Consider the following 19,205-nt stretch of genomic DNA (forward strand, 5'->3'; position numbering starts at 1 on the left):
CCCATTTTAAATGAGCCTTGGCCCAGAGAAGACGTCTGCGCTTCTGGATCATGTTTAGATACGGCTTCTTCTTTGAACTATAGAGTTTTAGCTGGCAACGGCGGATGGCACGGTGAATTGTGTTCACAGATAATGTTCTCTGGAAATATTCCTGAGTCCATTTTGTGATTTCCAATACAGAAGCATGCCTGTATGTGATGCAGTGCCGTCTAAGGGTCCGAAGATCACGGGCACCCAGTATGGTTTTCCGGCCTTGACCCTTACGCACAGAGATTCGTCCAGGTTCTCTGAATCTTTTGATGATATTATGCACTGTAGATGATATGTTCAAACTCTTTGCAATTTTACACTGTCGAACTCCTTTCTGATATTGCTCCACTATTTGTCAGCGCAGAATTAGGGGGATTGGTGATCCTCTTCCCATCTTTACTTCTGAGAGCCGCTGCCACTCCAAGATGCTCTTTTTATACCCAGTCATGTTAATGACCTATTGCCAATTGACCTAATGAGTTGCAATTTGGTCCTCCAGCTGTTCCTTTTTTGTACCTTTAACTTTTCCAGCCTCTTATTGCCCCTGTCCCAACTTTTTTGAGATGTGTTGCTGTCATGAAATTTCAAATGAGCCAATATTTGGCATGAAATTTCAAAATGTCTCACTTTCGACATTTGATATGTTGTCTATGTTCTATTGTGAATACAATATCCGTTTTTGAGATTTGTAAATTATTGCATTCTGTTTTTATTTACAATTTGTACTTTGTCCCAACTTTTTTGGAATCGGGGTTGTAGCATTTACTTTTAGACAGTAAAAGTGTTTGTGTCTTTTCAGTGTAATTGGAATCTTTTAGATGCTTCAATGCTATTGTTTCCCTTTTCACTTCAGTAGGAAACAAACAATAAAGTACTAGAACTTTACTTGTGATTGAGATACCGTATGTATAAGACAGTGACAGTGGTATCAGCTCTAGTTTCCAAACGTGATAAATTAGAAAATCACTTGCATCATGTGAAGGGTTTTCCAATGTCACCACACTTGCAAAAACATTTATATGTGGTGTATCATTGCTCCAAATTTGATCTTAAAAAGTATTATATTTAGCTTGAGAATAGCCATAGACACTGTATATATGTTTTCTCTTTTTTTGTACTACAAGTGTCTGAGAACGTAGGTGCTAGGTGTGTCTGCGAAGGAGAAACATAAGAAAAAGTGCAGAGATGAGAATGCAGAGGGTGCACACAGTGGGCACAACTATCTCTGTTACCATCTCCATGTGGCTGGTCAAGGGATCTGAAACACAGGCACAATTAAAATGCTGTTATCACAAGCTTGCATGACAGCATCATGCAAGCAAAGCAATGTATTGTTGTACCACTCGCCCAGAATAGCTCATAGTGCTTTGCTTGATTTTTTTTTAAACATTCAACTCATCTATATGATGCTATGAAGGGTTGATACTTTAATCAGATGTTGGACATCTGACATTTCTGTTCATGTGTATGATGTCTGATGGCTTACCATGAATAAGTCTAAGAATATTGGCAGCCGTACTCATCTGTTCCTCTAATGAAAAAGAGAGAAATGCACTTAGGCTGGAGTCAGAGCAGTTGAACCCTTTCATGGCATAAGAAGTTTGAATTAGCAGAGAAATTATTCCACACAATGAGGTTATAACAACAGTGTAAGCATAGCTGCTCACTCACAAAGTATCAGTCTTCAGTCAGTTCAGTTGGTCAGGTTCAATGCCCCAACTGATAATCACATCATCAGTTTTTCTTTGGCTAATCAGACACAAGGTACGCCACCACTCTTGCTGGAGCAGTTGGGGGTTAGGTGCCTTGCTCAAGAGCACTTAAGCCAATCCTGCTAGTCTAGGGAATCGAACCAGCAACCTTTTGGTCCCAAAGCTATTTCTCTAACCATTAGTTCTTAATGAATTTTAATCCATTGATCCATAGTTATAGTCATGTGCAAATACTTTTACCATGACTAAAGAGCCATCTTTTAATGTAAGGGGTTTAAACGCCAGGTTTGAAGACCCACTGAATTGCACAATTTCAATTTATGAAAAGCAGTGAAGAAAAGAAACTTTGTAAAGTTTTATATTTGGAGAAGTTCTCTTCTATGGCAGCTGTTAAAACACTCACCGACCACTTTATTCAGAAATGGATGTTCATTCATGCAGATATCCAAATAGCCAATCATGTCACAGAAGTATATTGTACAAAATCAGATCAAAAGCTTCAGATAATGTTCACGTCAAACAGAATGGAGAGAAAATTTGACTTTGAATCTCGGTGACTTTGACCATAGCATGGTTGTTGGTAATAGATGGACTGGTTAGTGTATTTCATTATTGCGGATATCCTAGACAGTTGCAGCTTGGACAAAGTCCAGGCAACATTTTTCCAATCTTCAGTTGTCTAGTATCTGAGTCCGTGCCCACTGTAGTCTCAGAGTCCTGTTCTGCTGTTGGAACCTATCTGCCTCAAGTTTCAACATGTTGTGCATTCTGAGATGCGTTTCTGCTCACCACGGTTGTACAGAGTACTTATTTAAGTTACCATAGCTTTCCTGTCAGCTCAGACCAGTCTGGTCATTGTCCTCTAATCTCCTTCATGAACAAGGCATTTCCACAGAACTGCTGCTTATTGGATATTTTTAGGTTTTTTTTTTCACCTCTCTGTGTAAACTCTAAAGTTATTGGATGGATAACTGCATGAATGAGCAGGTGTCCCTAATAAAACTATGCTCGGTGAGTATAAAGGACCGGTCAAAAGTTTGGACACCCCTACTCATTCACAGGTTTTTCTGTATTTTGACTATTTTCTACATTGTAGAACAATACTAAAGACATCAAAACTATGAAGTAATATATGGAACATATATGGAATTATGTAGTATACAAAAAAGTGTTAAAAAACAACATGTTTCATATTTTAGATTATTTAAAGTAGCCAGCATTTACCTTGACGACGCTTTGCGCACTACTGGCATTATCTTAACCAGCTTCATGAGGTAGTCACCTGGAATGCTTTCCAATTAACATGTGTGTCTCATCAAAAGTTAATTAGTGCAATTTCTTGCCTTCTTAATGTGTCTGAGATCAAATAGTAAATAATAAAAATACAGTAAATAGCTCTATTACACAACTACAGTAATCCATATTATGTCAAGAACCGCTCAACGAAGTAAAGAGAAACAACATCCATCATTGCTTAAAGACATGAAGTGTGTTTTAATGAATAAAAATAAAGAAACACCTTTGAATTAGGTTTGTCCAAACTTTTGACTGGTCCTGTATATGCTTATGGGAAAACCTCTTAATTTGCCCCTCAGTTTCCCTCTTGCACTAGAATTCAAGTGTTCCTACCTAGGCAGTGTCCATACAGTGGTGCTTGAAAGTTTGTGAACCCTTGAGAATTTTCTATATTTCTGCATAAATATGATCTTAAACCTCATCAGATTTTCACACAAGTCCTAAAAGTCGATCAAGAAAAGCCAGTTAAACAAATGAGACAAAAATATTATACTTGGTCATTTATTTATTGAGGAAAATGATCCAATAATACATATCTGTGAGTGGCAAAAGTATGTGAACCTTTGCTTTCAGTATCTGGTGTGACCCCCTTGTGCAGCAATAACTACAACTAAACGTTTCCGGTAACTGTTGATCAGTCCTGCACACCGGCTTGGAGGAATTTTAGCCCATTCCTCCATACAGAACAGCTTCAACTCTGGGATGTTGGTGGGTTTCCTCACATGAACTGCTCACTTCAGGTCCTTCCACAACATTTCGATTGGATTAAGGTCAGGACTTTGACTTGGCCATTCCAAAACATTAACTTTATTCTTCTTTAACCATTCTTTGGTAGAACGACTTGTGTGCTTAGGGTCGTTGTCTTGCTGCATGACCCACCTTCTCTTGAGATTCAGTTCATGGACAGATGTCCTGACATTTTCCTTTAGAATTCGCTGGTATAATTCAGAATTCATTGTTCCATCAATGATGGCAAGCCGTCCTGGCCCAGATGCAGCAAAACAGGCCCAAACCATGATACTACCGCTACCATGTTTCACAGATGGGATAAGGTTCTTATGCTGGAATGCAGTGTTTTCCTTTCTCCAAACATAACGCTTCTCATTTAAACCAAAAAGTTCTATTTTGGTCTCATCCGTCCATAAAACATTCCTTCAATCGCATTCTGGCTTGTCCATGTAATCTTTAGCAAACTGCAGATGAGCAGCAATGTTCTTTTTGGAGAGCAGTGGCTTTCTCCTTGCAACCCTGCCATGCACACCATTGTTGTTCAGTGTTCTCCTGATGGTGGACTCATGAACATTAACATTAGCCAATGTAAGAGAGGCGTTCAGTTGCTTAGAAGTTACCCTGGGGTTCTTTGTGACCTCGCCAACTATTACAACCACGATTCCAAAAAAGTTGGGACAAAGTACAAATTGTAAATAAAAACGGAATGCAATAATTTACAAATCTCAAAAACTGATATTGTATTCACAATAGAACATAGACAACATATCAAATGTCGAAAGTGAGACATTTTGAAATTTCATGCCAAATATTGGCTCATTTGAAATTTCATGACAGCAACACATCTCAAAAAAGTTGGGACAGGAGCAATAAGAGGCTGGAAAAGTTAAAGGTACAAAAAAGGAACGGCTGGAGGACCAAATTGCAACTCATTAGGTCAATTGGCAATAGGTCATTAACATGACTGGGTATAAAAAGAGCATCTTGGAGTGGCAGCGGCTCTCAGAAGTAAAGATGGGAAGAGGATCACCAATCCCCCTAATTCTGCGCTGACAAATAGTGGAGCAATATCAGAAAGGAGTTCGACAGTGTAAAATTGCAAAGAGTTTGAACATATCATCTACAGTGCATAATATCAAAAGATTCAGAGAATCTGGAAGAATCTTTGTGCGTAAGGGTCAAGGCCGGAAAACCATACTGGGTGCCCGTGATCTTCGGACCCTTAGACGGCACTGCATCACATACAGGCATGCTTCTGTACTGGAAATCACAAAATGGGCTCAGGAATATTTCCAGAGAATATTATCTGTGAACACAATTCACTGTGCCATCCGCCGTCGCCAGCTAAAACTCTATAGTTCAAAGAAGAAGCCGTATCTAAACATGATCCAGAAGCGCAGACGTCTTCTCTGGGCCAAGGCTCATTTAAAATGGACTGTGGCAAAGTGGAAAACTGTTCTGTGGTCAGACGAATCAAAATTTGAAGTTCTTTATGGAAATCAGGGACGCCATGTCATTCGGACTAAAGAGGAGAAGGACGACCCAAGTTGTTATCAGGGCTCAGTTCAGAAGCCTGCATCTCTGATGGTATGGGGTTGCATTAGTGCGTGTGGCATGGGCAGCTTACACATCTGGAAAGACACCATCAATGCTGAAAGGTATATCCAGGTTCTAGAGCAACATATGCTCCCATCCAGATCACGTCTCTTTCAGGGAAGACCTTGCATTTTCCAACATGACAATGCCAAACCACATACTGCATCAATTACAGCATCATGGCTGCGTAGAAGAAGGGTCTGGGTACTGAACTGGCCAGCCTGCAGTCCAGATCTTTCACCCATAGAAAACATTTGGTGCATCATAAAACGGAAGATACGACAAAAAAGACCTAAGACAGTTGAGCAACTAGAATCCTACATTAGACAAGAATGGGTTAACATTCCTACCCCTAAACTTGAGCAACTTGTCTCCTCAGTCCCCAGACGTTTACAGACTGTTGTAAAGAGAAAAGGGGATGTCTCACAGTGGTAAACATGGCCTTGTCCCAACTTTTTTGAGATGTGTTGTTGTCATGAAATTTAAAAATCACCTAATTTTTCTCTTTAAATGATGCATTTTCTCAGTTTAAACATTTGATATGTCGTCTATGTTCTATTCTGAATAAAATATGGAATTTTGAAACTTCCACATCATTGCATTCCATTTTTATTTACAATTTGTACTTTGTCCCAACTTTTTTGGAATCGGGGATGTACACGCCTTGCTCTTGGAGTGATCTTTGTTGGTCGACCACTCCTGGGGAGGGTAACAATGGTCTTGAATTTCCTCCATTTGTTCACAATCTGACTGTGGATTGGTGGAGTCCAAACTCTTTCGAGATGGTTTTGTAACCTTTTCCAGCCTGATGAACATCAACAACACTTTTTCTGAGTTCCTCAGAAATCTCCTTTGTTCATGCCATGATACACTTCCACAAATGTGTGTTGTGAAGATCAGACTTTGATAAATCCCTGTTCTTTAAATAAAACAGGGTGCCCACTCCCACCTGATTGTCATCCCATTGATTGAAAACACTTGACTCTAAGTTCACCTTCAAATTAATTGCTAATTCTAGAGGTTCACATACTTTTGCCACTCACAGATATGTAATATTGGATCATTTTTCTCAATAAATAAATGACCAAGTATAATATTTTTGTCTCATTTGTTTAACTGGGTTCTCTTGATCTACTTTTAGGACTTGTGTGAATATCTGATGATGTTTTAGATCATATTTATGCAGAAATGTAGAAAATTCTAAAGGGTTCTCAAACTTTCAAGCACCACTGTATGTATTTTAGAGTTTGAATTTCAAATCAGCTACCTTCATACAACTACTATCAAAAATTGATAATTGTACCTTTTAACACTGCTGAAAACCATACTATAATGTGTCTGTGTACACCCCAAATCAGAAAAAGTTGGGGTAGTATGTTGAAATTGACATTAAAACAGAAAACAATGATTTGTAAATAATCTTTGACCTGTATTGCACTCAAAACAATACACCAGCACAATCTTTGACATTTTATCCCCTTAATTTTATTTATATATTTTTTAAAATAAACACTTTTCAATTTTGATTCTTGCAACACATTTTTTAAAAAGTTGCTATGGTGCACATAGGTGGTGAATGTGTGTGGAAGTTGCATCTCCCCTTCCTCTTCTTCTTCTTATTATTATTCTGTCAGGTAAGGATTTCACCAGTGTGTTAAAGTATGTCTTGTCAATTTTAGCCCATTATTCAACTAACAGAACATGCAATTCGGTTCATTTTGATGATTCATCTACTGTTCCAAGGAAACACAGAGACCCATTAAACTGCCAGTTGCATCGCCTTGGCAATTTCATCGACTTCCTTTGACAGCTGCTCTTTTGCTATACTAAATGAAATAACTCATAAGGTGCGGCTATTAGATGATGCAACAGTTATTAATTTATTATATTGACATGAATCTGTAATGCTGTCACTGGAGATATGCTTGTTTTGCATGTTTATGTGATGATTATAATGATTATGATTTTGGCTTGAGTGCGAATAACTAACTGGCTTTCTGAAGTTTGATAATGCTATGTTGGCCCAAACAGCTTTTGGCAGATATATAGAAAAACAGCTATTGTAAATCCCACACTAATGGAGTGCCAGCAATGGCAATAGGTGTTGTTTGGGGGGGGGTTAAATATATGTCACTTGTGATCAGATTTACTCTGCCAGTTTTGATTTGATTATTGACCTCTCCACAGCAAGTACCAGTCCTGAGTAGCAGTTTTAATGAAACATAACATTGTTGTCTAACTTAGAAAAATGCTTGCATAAGTAAATATTATGTGGTTTTTGATGCTGGCCTGAAAATGAAATGTGAGACTTTCTGGCTTCCCGAGTCTCTGCTGGCTGAAACCCTGGCTTCATTGAGGCAGACCACACAGAGTCTTTTTTTTTTCTTCCAGGATTTCCAGGACAAAGTGAAAAGCTTGCCAAACCAAAAACAGCACATTTAATCTGACCTATGCACTAGTTCCTACTTCACCACGGCGTGAAAAAATCCTACATATTTTTTGGTGTCTCTATTAGCTGGAGGGGCAAACAAAATAAAACACTGTTCGTGAGTTTAGTCTTATGAAACTTTCTGTCCCATCAAAGCCTCTGCCAATCTGACTGTCTTGTTGGCTCAGATACCAATCCCCATCTGACATAAAATACCTGAATGAAAGATAAGTGATGACAGATTGTGGTTATTATGTAGGCTTTGCAAAATGAAGTGGTACAGATCCAGAAGTAGACAGATGAGGTTTTGTATCAAATAAAACTTGAAAGGAACAACTGTCATTTTTCTGATTTCGTTTTCACTGCTCTCTCCAAATAGGTAATGCATTTTGCCCCCAACTAATCCTTCTCTTGATTAGTAATCAAGACCTGTAGATGTACTAACCTGCAGCCAGGAGCCGGTTGCTAGATGAACACATCTCTGCAGCCTTCCTCTTCCAGTTCTCAACCTGCCAATGGCCATATGAAACACACATTTTATCAGAGTACTGTGTGTGCCTTGTCGTCTCTTCAAGACATTTTGCATTAGAGGCTCAAAAATGACTACTCTGTGAAGAAATGGATTAGAGCTACAAACTCTATTCATTTTTGTATAAGTTCTTCTGTCTTATTATACACGAAAGTATATTTGTAATAAAATGCCTTTGCAGTGTTAACTTCTCAACCATGTCAATCCTTCTCAGATCATAATGCCAGTGGTTATTGAGTATTAATTGATTAATAGAAGGAGGACAGAGGAAACAGCTGGTACCTCTCTAAGATTAGGGAATCCATTGGAGCTGATGATGCGTTTATAGTACTGAACTGAGGCCTTGGGGTAACGGGTTTTATTCTTATTCTTAAAGTCTACATAATACAGGCCAAATCTCTCAGAGTAGCCTTCATCCCACTCAAACTTATCCAGCAGAGACCATGCAGTGTAGCCTTTCACATTCACGCCATCTCTGATGGCTGTAGGAACCAAAAGGAAGCCAAGATTATTTGGTTTGAGGAGTATGTCATGTTTCAATGTCTAATAAAATAGTTTTGATACAATAATTAGCTCAATCACTTGCCTTTCAGCATCTCATTGATGTAATCCCTATAATACTGGATCCTCCAGTTGTCACACAACTCAGTGCACATCATTTTCTCAGACACTCCATTTTCAGTGATGTAGATTGTGGGGTTCCCATACTGAGACTACGGAAGTAAATCAAAGTCATGAAAAATATGTCTGTGATTGTTCCTTTTATAGTAATAATAAATTTTTACCAAGTACTATATTGCTGAATTGTGGAATCTGTTTGGTCAAAATGAGTTGATTTAATTGTCTCTCACAGTAGCGCCGATATTAGTTTTGACTGTAAGGCCAATTATAGATTTATATTACGACGTTTCTTCTAAAATGTTATTGTTTCTACAAAAACAGCTTACACACAAACTTGTGTGGCACACGCTCCATAAATATGGATTTTAAAAAATTAGGTGTAATTGTTGTGATAGTGAAGCTTTCTGTGAGAACTAAATTTAGGCATTTTTGAAAGTCTCCATTGTCAGCACTTTACGACAGTAAGAGAGAGGTTTTTATGCTTTCTTGGTGACACGACCAGCTGCTTTTTTTTTTTTGGTCTTAACTCATAGGGAGTTAAAAGAGAGGTTGGTGAAGGAACAACTGTTTATAGATATTATAATGTAAGTGATAAAATATAACTTTAAATATAACTAAAATGGATAAAAATGTTCAACTTTCAATAAATTAAAATTTTCTAGTGCCAGCAAATTACTGCGGTATTAAAAACAAGGGAAAAAACACTTTGAAATGTGCTGTTATAAGGAAATAATCAACTTTGTGTTGATTTTGTGTGTTTTTTCCCCTTTCATATAGTCTGTTTAAAGAATATACAGTGGTATGCAAAAGTTTGGGCACCCCTGGTCAAAATTGCTGTTACTGTGAACAGTTAAGCAAGCTGAAGATGAAATAATCTCCAAAAGGCATAAAGTTAAAGATGACTCATTCCCTTTATATTTTAAGCAAAAACATTTTCATCTTTTACATTTTCAAAATGACAAAAAAGGAAAAAGGCCCGAAGCAAAAGTTTAGGCACCCTGCATGGTTGGTACCTAGTAACACCCCCTTTGGCAAGTATCACAGCTTGTAAACACTTTTTGTAGCCAGCTTATAATATTTCAGTTCTTACCTGGGGGATTTTCACACATTCGTCCTTGCAAAAGGCTTCCAGTTCTACAAGTTTCTTGGGCTGTCTTGCATGCACTGCTCTTTTGAGATCTATCCACAGATTTTCTATGATGTTTACGTCAGGGGACTGTGAGGGCCAGGGCAAAACCTTCAGCTTGTGCCTCTTGAGGTATTCCATTGTAGATTTTGAGGTGCGTTTTGGATCATCGTCTTATTGTAGGACTCATCCTCTTTTTAACTTTAACTTTTTTACAGATGGTGAGATGTTTGCTTCCAGAATTTGCTGATATTTATTCAAATCCATACTTCCCTCGACCAATGAAATGTGCCCTGTGCCTCTGGCTGCAACACAACCCCAAAGCATGATTGATCCACACCCATGCTTCAGAGTTGGAGAGGTGTTCTTTTCCTGGAATTTGGCACCCTTTTTTCTCCAAACATACCTTTGCACATTGTGGCCAAAAAGTTCTATTTTGATTTCATCAGTCCACAGGACTTGTTTCCAAAATGCATCAGGCTTATTTAGATGTTCATTTGCAAACTTCAGATGCTGAATTTTGTGGCTAGGATGCAGGAACGGTTTTCTTCTGATGACTCTTCCATATTTGTTCAGGTGTCACTGCATAGTAGAACAGTGCACCACCACTCCAGGGTCTGCTAAATCTTTCTGAAGGTCTTTTGCAGTCAAACAGGGGTTTTTATTTGCCTTTCTAGCAATCCAACAAGCAGTTCTTTCAGAAAGTTTTCTTCATCTTCCAGACCTCACCTTGATCTCCACTGTTTCTGTTAACTGCCATTTCTTGATAACATTACAATCTGAGGAAACAGCTACCTGAAACCACTTTGCTACGTTCTTGTAGCCTTCTCCTGCTTTGTGAGCATCAATTATTTTATTATTCAGAATGCGAGGGAGTTGCTTAGAGGAGCCCATGGCTGTTGATTTTAGGGACAAGTTTGAGGAGTCAGAGAATTTATACAGCTTTGAAATCTGCATCATCTGACCTTTCCTAACGAAGAATTTGAACAAGCCACAGCTCAATAAGCTAATTAAGGTCTGGAACCTTGGCAAAAGTTACCTGAGAACTCAAATGTATTGGGGTGCCCAAACTTTTGCATGGTGTTCCTTTTCTTTTTTCACTCTCCAATTGCCTCATCTCATCTCATTATCTCTAGCCGCTTTATCCTTCTACAGGGTCGCAGGCAAGCTGGAGCCTATCCCAGCTGACTACGGGCGAAAGGCGGGGTACACCCTGGACAAGTCACCAGATCATCACAGGGCTGACACATAGACACAGACAACCATTCACACTCACATTCACACCTACGGTCAATTTAGAGTCACCAGTTAACCTAACCTGCATGTCTTTGGACTGTGGGGGAAACCGGAGCACCCGGGGGAAACCCACGCGGACACGGGGAGAACATGCAAACTCCGCACAGAAAGGCCCTCGCCGGCCACGGGGCTCGAACCCGGACCTTCTTGCTGTGAGGCGACAGCGCTAACCACTACACCACCGTGCCACCCACTCTCCAATTGTATAAAACAAAAATAATACACAAATCTTGCAGAAAACACTGAAAAGAAATGTGTCCTCTTTACCTTTATGCCTTTTGGTGATCAGTTCATCTTCTGCTCACTTAACTATTCACAGTAACAAACATTTTCAGTAAGGATGCCCAAACTTTTGCATGCCACTGTATCAGAATAAGTAAATGGTAAACATTTAGTATCTGCAGATGAATTAAGCTGGGATGGCAAGAATAGGACAAGGAATTTGGCAGGCTGGCTAACCATTTAGCAAGAGGACAGTTCTAAACCGTGATGCACCTTGATGAAGTTGAGCAGACGCCGGAAGCCCCAAGGCACAGAGTAGAGCCATTCTGATCCCGGATCAGGCCATCGTGGGTCCACCAACTCAGCCAGGTCTCGGTCTGTATAGTAGGAGCTACCGTGGCCTGTGGGGCCTGTCTTCTGGGTGATGTAGCGTGTGGTGTAGTGCCCTACTCCCAGAAAGTCACATGTGCCTTTAATGTAACCCTTCTCCTGAGAGGAGAAGGTGGGAAGTCGAGATGTTCCCAACCCTTGCTGAGAACTCTTCTTACCTGAACACATGTTGAACACAGCTAATGTTTTTTTTTTAATCTATAAAGGTTTGTGTTCTAATTGAAATCATTGAGGTCATTTAAAATGACCAGATTTACATCTATTAGACATTAATGATTCACATTATACCTTTATACCATCTTTATACCATAGCTCTGACAGCAAGATGATGGATAAATGTACCTATGAATTCCTTCATGACCTGAGGGTAGTCTCCATGGAAGATGGGTGTAGCAAACCAGCCCATGTAGAACTGGACATATCTCTCAGCTGCCTCTATGTCCTTTGGGTTGGTAATGTCCACTGGCTCTCCCCAGTCTCCAGACAGTGAGATTCCCACCAAACCTACAGCAAGAAGCAGGTCTCTTTCAAATTTGTCATGAGACAGTGTTACTGAAAGTTTATGAAAGAGTTTGTAAAACTTTAATTTGAACTTGATTACCATTTTGTTTGCTTCGCCATTGACTGTCATAGGTATGCCAAACTTTAGCATGTGCCTGGAGACATTCGTTAAAAGCATTACTAACTATTGCAAGCTCGTTAAAAATTAATTAATTAATTAACTAAATAATATGCAATCATCATCAAATTTTAAAGTAGTTTATATATATATGTTCTCTAACCTTGATGATGTGGTGAGCGGCCCTGTATGCCCCTGTGCCTTTGAGCTTCAGGCCTGGAGCATGTTCTCCTGTTTCATAGCCTTCGACTGCCACTGACTAGCATGCAAACAATAATTTTTTCACTAAACTACAAAATTCAACAAGTAGGTAAGATAATTACAAGTAAGGTAATTAAAAACCAAAAGGCAATACCCAAGGGTTATTAAAAGTGATCCAGTGTTTCACACGCTTTCCGAATCTTTCAAAGCAAAGACTGGCAAAGTCATTAAAGTAATTCACCATACTGATGTTCTGCCAGCCTCCAAATTTCTCCTGCAAAACCTGTTAAAATGGAATAACAGAAACAGCTGTTGACAGAGGATTGTTTTGTTTATATGACTAAACCAATAAGGCACACGTTGATATGAAACTTTTACTGTGAATGCACACCTGTGGAAGGTCCCAATGATACAGGGTCACAATAGGAGTGATTTTATTTTCCAGCAGCTGGTCAATGAGGGTATCGTAGTACTTGAGTCCTTTTTCATTCACATACTCAGCTACACACATACAGACATTATAATCAGGACTATACCATATTCAACATAACCATATTTCATATATAATCTTTATTAGGAAGCATCATCCTCTTACACCTGATCCCAGTGGGAATGACCCGAGGCCAAGAGATGGAGAAGAGATAGTGCTTCAGATTGAGTTCCTTTATCAGGGATACATCTTCCTACACACAGAACACAAGCTTTTTTTTCTAGTGAGTGGCTAAAGCACATTGATGGTCAATATCTTTGAGTGAAGTGGTAAAATACATTAAACACTTCATTTGCGATTACCTTAACTTTATAGTAGCCTTCACATGAGGAGTCTCCTGTATCATTAAAGATTTTTCCCTTCTTATGACAGAACACATCCCAAATACTCAGTCCTTTGCCATCTTTGTCCCAGGCTCCTTCTGTCTGGTAGGCTGAACTGCCGGCACCCCACGAAAATCCTGCCAAAAGGATTAGCTCAGGCTAGAATAACCATAATTTAGCAGATTCATCAATAAAGCTATAGATATACAGACTCTTGCTTCCAAAAATCAGGATGGAAATAAAAAATATGAAGTATATCATTGAGATCAAATAAATCATAATATTTCATTATCTTTTTAATAACAGTGGCAAAAAAAGAAGTATAATTTTCACTTTAAATTCAGCTGGCTAGTTCGCCTCTATGTTGAAAGACAGGCAGGTTTTATTTCCCCTTGTGTGTAAATTCAAGTCTTTCTCGTCTCGTCTCGTCTTCTTCCGCTTATCCGGGACCGGGTCGCGGAGGCAGCAGTCTAAGCATGGAAGCCCAAACTTCCCTTTCCCCAGACACCTCGGCCAGCTCCTCAGGAAGAACACCGAGGCGTTCCCAGGCCAGCCGAGAGACATAGTCCCTCCAGCGTGTCCTGGGTCTTGCCCGGGGCCTCCTCCCGGGGGGACATGCCTGGAACACCTCCCCAGGGAGGCGTCCAGGAGGCATCCGAAAAAGATGCCCGAGCCACCTCAGCTGGTTCCTCTCGATGTGGAGGAACAGCGGCTCTACTCCGAGCTCCTCCCGAGTGACTGTGCTTCTCACCCTATCTCTAAGGGAGCGCCCAGCCACCCTGCGAAGGAAACTCATTTCAGCCGCTTGTATCCGCGATCTTGTTCTTTCTGTCATTACCCAAAGCTCATGACCATAGGTGAGAGTCGGAACGTAGATCGACCGGTAAATTGAGAGCTTCGCCTTTTGGCTCAGCTCCTTCTTCACCACGACGGACCGGTAAAGCGACCGCATCACTGCGGAGGCTGCACCGATCCGCCTGTCGATCTCACGCTCCATCCTTCCCTCACTCGTGAACAAGATCCCGAGATACTTAAACTCCTCCACTTGAGGCAGGACTTCTCCACCAACCTGGAGAGGGCAAGCCACCCTTTTCCGGTCGAGAACCATGGCCTCGGACTTGGAGGTGCTGATTCTCATCCCAGCCGCTTCACACTCGACTGCAAACCGCCCCAGTGCATGCTGAAGGTCCTGGTTTGAAGAAGCCAACAGGACAACATCATCCGCAAAAAGCAGAGATGAAATCCTGTGGTTCCCAAACAGGATTCCTTCCGGCCCCTGGCTGTACCTAGAAATTCTGTCCATAAAAATTATGAACAGAACCGGTGACAAAGGGCAGCCCTGCCGGAGCCCAACATGCACTGGGAACAGGTCTGACTTACTGCCGGCAATGTGAATCAGACTCCTGCTCCGTTCGTACAGGGACCGGACAGCCCTTAGCAAAGAGCCCCGAACCCCATACTCCCGAAGCACCCCCCACAGAATACCACGGGGGACACGGTCGAATGCCTTCTCCAGATCCACAAAGCACATGTGGACTGGTTGGGCAAACTCCCATGAACCCTCGAGCACCCTATGAAGGGTATAGAGCTGGTCCAGTGTTCCGCGACCAGGACGAAAACCGCATTGTTCCTCCTGGATCCGAGGTTCGACTATTGGTCGAATTCTCCTCTCCAGTACCCTGGAGTAAACCATCCCGGGGAGGCTGAGAAGTGTGATTCCCCTATAATTGGAGCACACTCTCTCCAGTCCCCTTTCTTAAAAAGAGGGACCAAGTCTTTATTTGGATATATTTTGTGTTCAGTTTAAAGTAAATTAAAGTAAAACCAGTTGACGTTTCCCATCTGTTTAGTAATAATGTCATGGCTAAGAACACTACTACTAAACTACTTAAACCTAGCTGTCACCTACAGTGTCTTGCAAAAGTATTCATCCCCCTTGGTGTTTGTCCTGTTTTGTCACATTACAAGCTGGAATTAAAATGGATTTTGGGAGGTAATTTGATTTACACAACATGCCTACCACTTTAAAGGTGCAATATATATTTATATTTTATATATATCTCATCTCATCTCATTATCTCTAGCCGCTTTATCCTTCTACAGGGTCGCAGGCAAGCTGGAGCCTATCCCAGCTGACTACGGGCGAAAGGCAGGGTACACCCTGGACAAGTCGCCAGGTCATCACAGGGCTGACACATAGACACAGACAACCATTCACACTCACATTCACACCTACGGTCAATTTAGAGTCACCAGTTAACCTAACCTGCATGTCTTTGGACTGTGGGGGAAACCGGAGCACCCGGAGGAAACCCACGCGGACACGGGGAGAACATGCAAACTCCACACAGAAAGGCCCTCGCCGGCCCCGGGGCTCGAACCCAGGACCTTCTTGCTGTGAGGCGACAGCGCTAACCACTACACCACCGTGCCGCCCATTTTATATATATACAGATTTTTATTTTTTTTTGTCCCAGTCTCAAACCTCTGGCCAACTCAAACAGGTATTTCTTCAGAATTGCCTTGTATTTAGTACCATCCATTTTTCCTTCAATCCTGACCAGCTTTCCTGTCCCTGCAGATGAAAAACATCCCCACAGCATGATGCTGCCACCACTATGCTTCACTGTAGGAATGGTGATCTCAGGGTGATGGGAAGTGTTGGGTTTGCGCCACACATGGCATTTCCCATGATGGCCAAAAAGTTCAATTTTAGTCTAATTTGACCAGAGAATCTTCTTCCATGTGTTTGGGGAGTCTGCCACATGCAGTTGGGCAAACACCAAACGTGTTTTCTTATTTTGTTCTTTAAGCAATGGCTTTTTTCCTGGCTATTCTTCCATAAAGCCCCACTCTGTGGAGTGGATGGCTTAAAGTGGTCCTATGGACAGATACTCCCATCTCCGCAATGGATCTTTGCTCTCTTTGTTGCATCTCGGATTAATGCCCTCCTTGCCCGGAGGCAAGTTTGTGAGTTTTGGTGGGCGGCTTTCTCTTGTCAGGTTTGTAGTGGTGCCATATTCTTTCCATTTTGCTATAATGGATTTAATGGTGCTCCCTGGGATATTCCAAGTTTGGGATATTTTTTATAACCCAACCCTGATCTATACTTCTCCACAACTTTGTCTCTGACCTGTTTGGAGGCTCCTTGGTTTTCATGTTGCTTGCTTAGTAGTGTTGCAGAGTCAGGGTCCTTCCAGAACAGGTTGATTTATACAGACATCATGTGACAGATCATGTGACACTTTGATTACACACAGGTGGATCTTAGTCAACTAATTGTGTGATTTATGAAGTGAATTGGTTGGAGCAGCTCTTATTTAGGGGTTTCATACGAAAGGGGGTGAATACCAATGCCCATTCCAGATTTCTGTTTTTTCATCTTAAATATTGTTTGTGTCACAATAAAAAACGATTTGCACCTTTAAAGTGGTAGGCATGTTGTGTAAATCAAATTGTGCTAACCCCCCAAAAATCCATTTTAATTCCAAATTGTAATGCAACAAAACAGGACAAACACCACGGAGGATAAATACTTTTGCAAGACACTGTATTTGTTTTGAAGGACACCAATGTGTTTATCACAAGGTTCATCAGCCACCCTTTACCTAATAATAGCAAGTGTTCAATGTGATAAACTCATACCAGTTGGAAAAGTGCCATAATAGAAGGAGCCGTGGTTGTTCTTTGTCCAGTCGAAGTCCTCAGCCGCAGACAGACACAGCACCAACACAAGCACATGGCAGCACGACAGCATGATTTTCCTACACACAGCTCCAGTACTCTGCAGTCTCTTTCAGTAGCACTAAACACTACTGACCACAAAATTAGAAGTGCCAACATAGAAAATGCAATAATTACACCCAGTAAACACTCCATCACTTAAACCCAGCAGCAACTGATCAACACAACACTTATCAAAACCTGTTAACACTATTAGACTTGATTGTTCAGATCTCAGATATCTCAGGGATTAATGTTCAAATAATAATTGCAGCGTCACAGCATCATGTTACATCTCTCATGTAAACATGCAGTTTCCTCCTATTTTCATAATCAAACACCATTTAGACTTAAATCCACTGTTTCAGTACATACCTTTTACAGGATTTGCATAGATCCACAGAGATCACAATAAGCTCCAGATCTCCACACTGCCTGTTTGCCAATCTGGAAGCATTCAAAACCCAATCCTTTAGTGTGAAGGTCGCATGACCACATTGTAAAGCCAAATACCTTCCTATTGAAGATCAATGGACTGTGATTTCATTTTGCAATGGTGAGCAGATCTCTTACAAACTGGGGTTTCACTGTGTAAGCAAATGTAACGTGAGTGCGGCTGATACGTGTGTTTACTGTGATAATGGCTGTAAATGAGCCCGTATCTTTACATTCAGATAATAAAATATAAGGAATAACACACAGATTCCTGAGATGGTAACATGTTCCAAAGTGTTTTTTCCCCTTTATACCACAGCAATTTGCATACCATTACAAATTTTAATTAATTAAAAAAGTGTCATGCATTTTATTTATGTTGTAGTAGGTTTAGGAAACAAATTAGCTCTAGCAACAACTTAAATTATAGGAACTATACAGTAAGTAGTTGTTTCCTCACAAGCATGATTTTTCTTTTTTGCACTTGAAGTAAATAATAAAAATTGCAACTTGTCAGAAAACTTAGCTACAAAGTTCTGACTGTTACAACATACTGATACAGAATGTGTTATTCTAGATATTCCAAAGACATATGTCCATCCATTCATTATGCTTACCTGTCAGGGTCATGGAGAAAGCTGGAGCCAATCCCAAATGACTTTGGATGAGAGGCAGGGTACACCCTGGACAAGTTGCCCGGCTACGGCAAGGCTAACACAGAGACAAACCACCATTCACACTCACATTCACTATGGGCAATTTAGAGTAGCCAGCTGACCTCTGTGGACTGTGGGAGGAAACCCATACAGGCTCAGGGAGAACATGCAAACTTTACACAGATAGTTGGCCATGAGTTTCAAACCCAGAACCTTCTTGCTGTGAGGTGACAGTGCTAAGCACTGAGCCCTAACTGTATATCATTCAACAAATTAATGTACTTGGATTCTGATAATATAGAATGAACAGAATAAGACAACTGTATTTTTTTGTGTGTTATTTAAAAAATGCTGAATTGATATCGGGTGGTAGGTTTACACAGTGCAGAGATGCCCACCCCAAATTTTCAATTTCAGTATTCTTGAAAACATTTTTCAGTATTTTGGAATGACTTTCAGTAACATTAATTTATGCACATTTCCATTATAAAGAGGTATATATACCAATATGTTTAACATCTCATCTCATTATCTCTAGCCGCTTTATCCTGTTCTACAGGGTCGCAGGCAAGCTGGAGCCTATCCCAGCTGACTACGGGCGAAAGGCGGGGTACACCCTGGACAAGTCGCCAGGTCATCACAGGGCTGACACATAGACACAGACAACCATTCACACTCGCATTCACACCTACGGTCAATTTAGAGTCACCATTTAACCTAACCTGCATGTCTTTGGACTGTGGGGGAAACCGGAGCACCCGGAGGAAACCCACGCAGACATGG

At 40.7% G+C, this 19,205-nt stretch overlaps 1 protein-coding gene across 2 annotated transcripts; it reads right to left on the reverse strand.

The window, feature by feature from the left end:
* Positions 1 to 1,172: 1,172 nt before the first annotated feature.
* Positions 1,173 to 13,039, reverse strand: lctlb (lactase-like b). 2 transcript variants are annotated; one of them, XM_060923879.1, is made up of 7 exons: positions 12,950 to 13,039; positions 12,758 to 12,853; positions 12,577 to 12,631; positions 12,318 to 12,479; positions 11,859 to 12,133; positions 8,907 to 9,033; positions 1,173 to 1,288 (listed from the first exon to the last, which is right to left on the reverse strand). In XM_060923879.1, the coding sequence occupies exons 1-7, from the start codon at positions 13,037 to 13,039 to the stop codon at positions 1,173 to 1,175; spliced, it is 921 nt and encodes a 306-aa protein (XP_060779862.1). The 2 variants fall into 2 exon arrangements, with proteins under 2 accessions (XP_060779862.1, XP_060779863.1); XM_060923880.1 differs by lacking the exon at positions 12,758 to 12,853.
* Positions 13,040 to 19,205: the final 6,166 nt, after the last annotated feature.

This window comes from Neoarius graeffei, chromosome 6 (assembly GCF_027579695.1).
Source record: "Neoarius graeffei isolate fNeoGra1 chromosome 6, fNeoGra1.pri, whole genome shotgun sequence".
NCBI classification, from domain to species: Eukaryota; Metazoa; Chordata; class Actinopteri; order Siluriformes; family Ariidae; genus Neoarius; species Neoarius graeffei.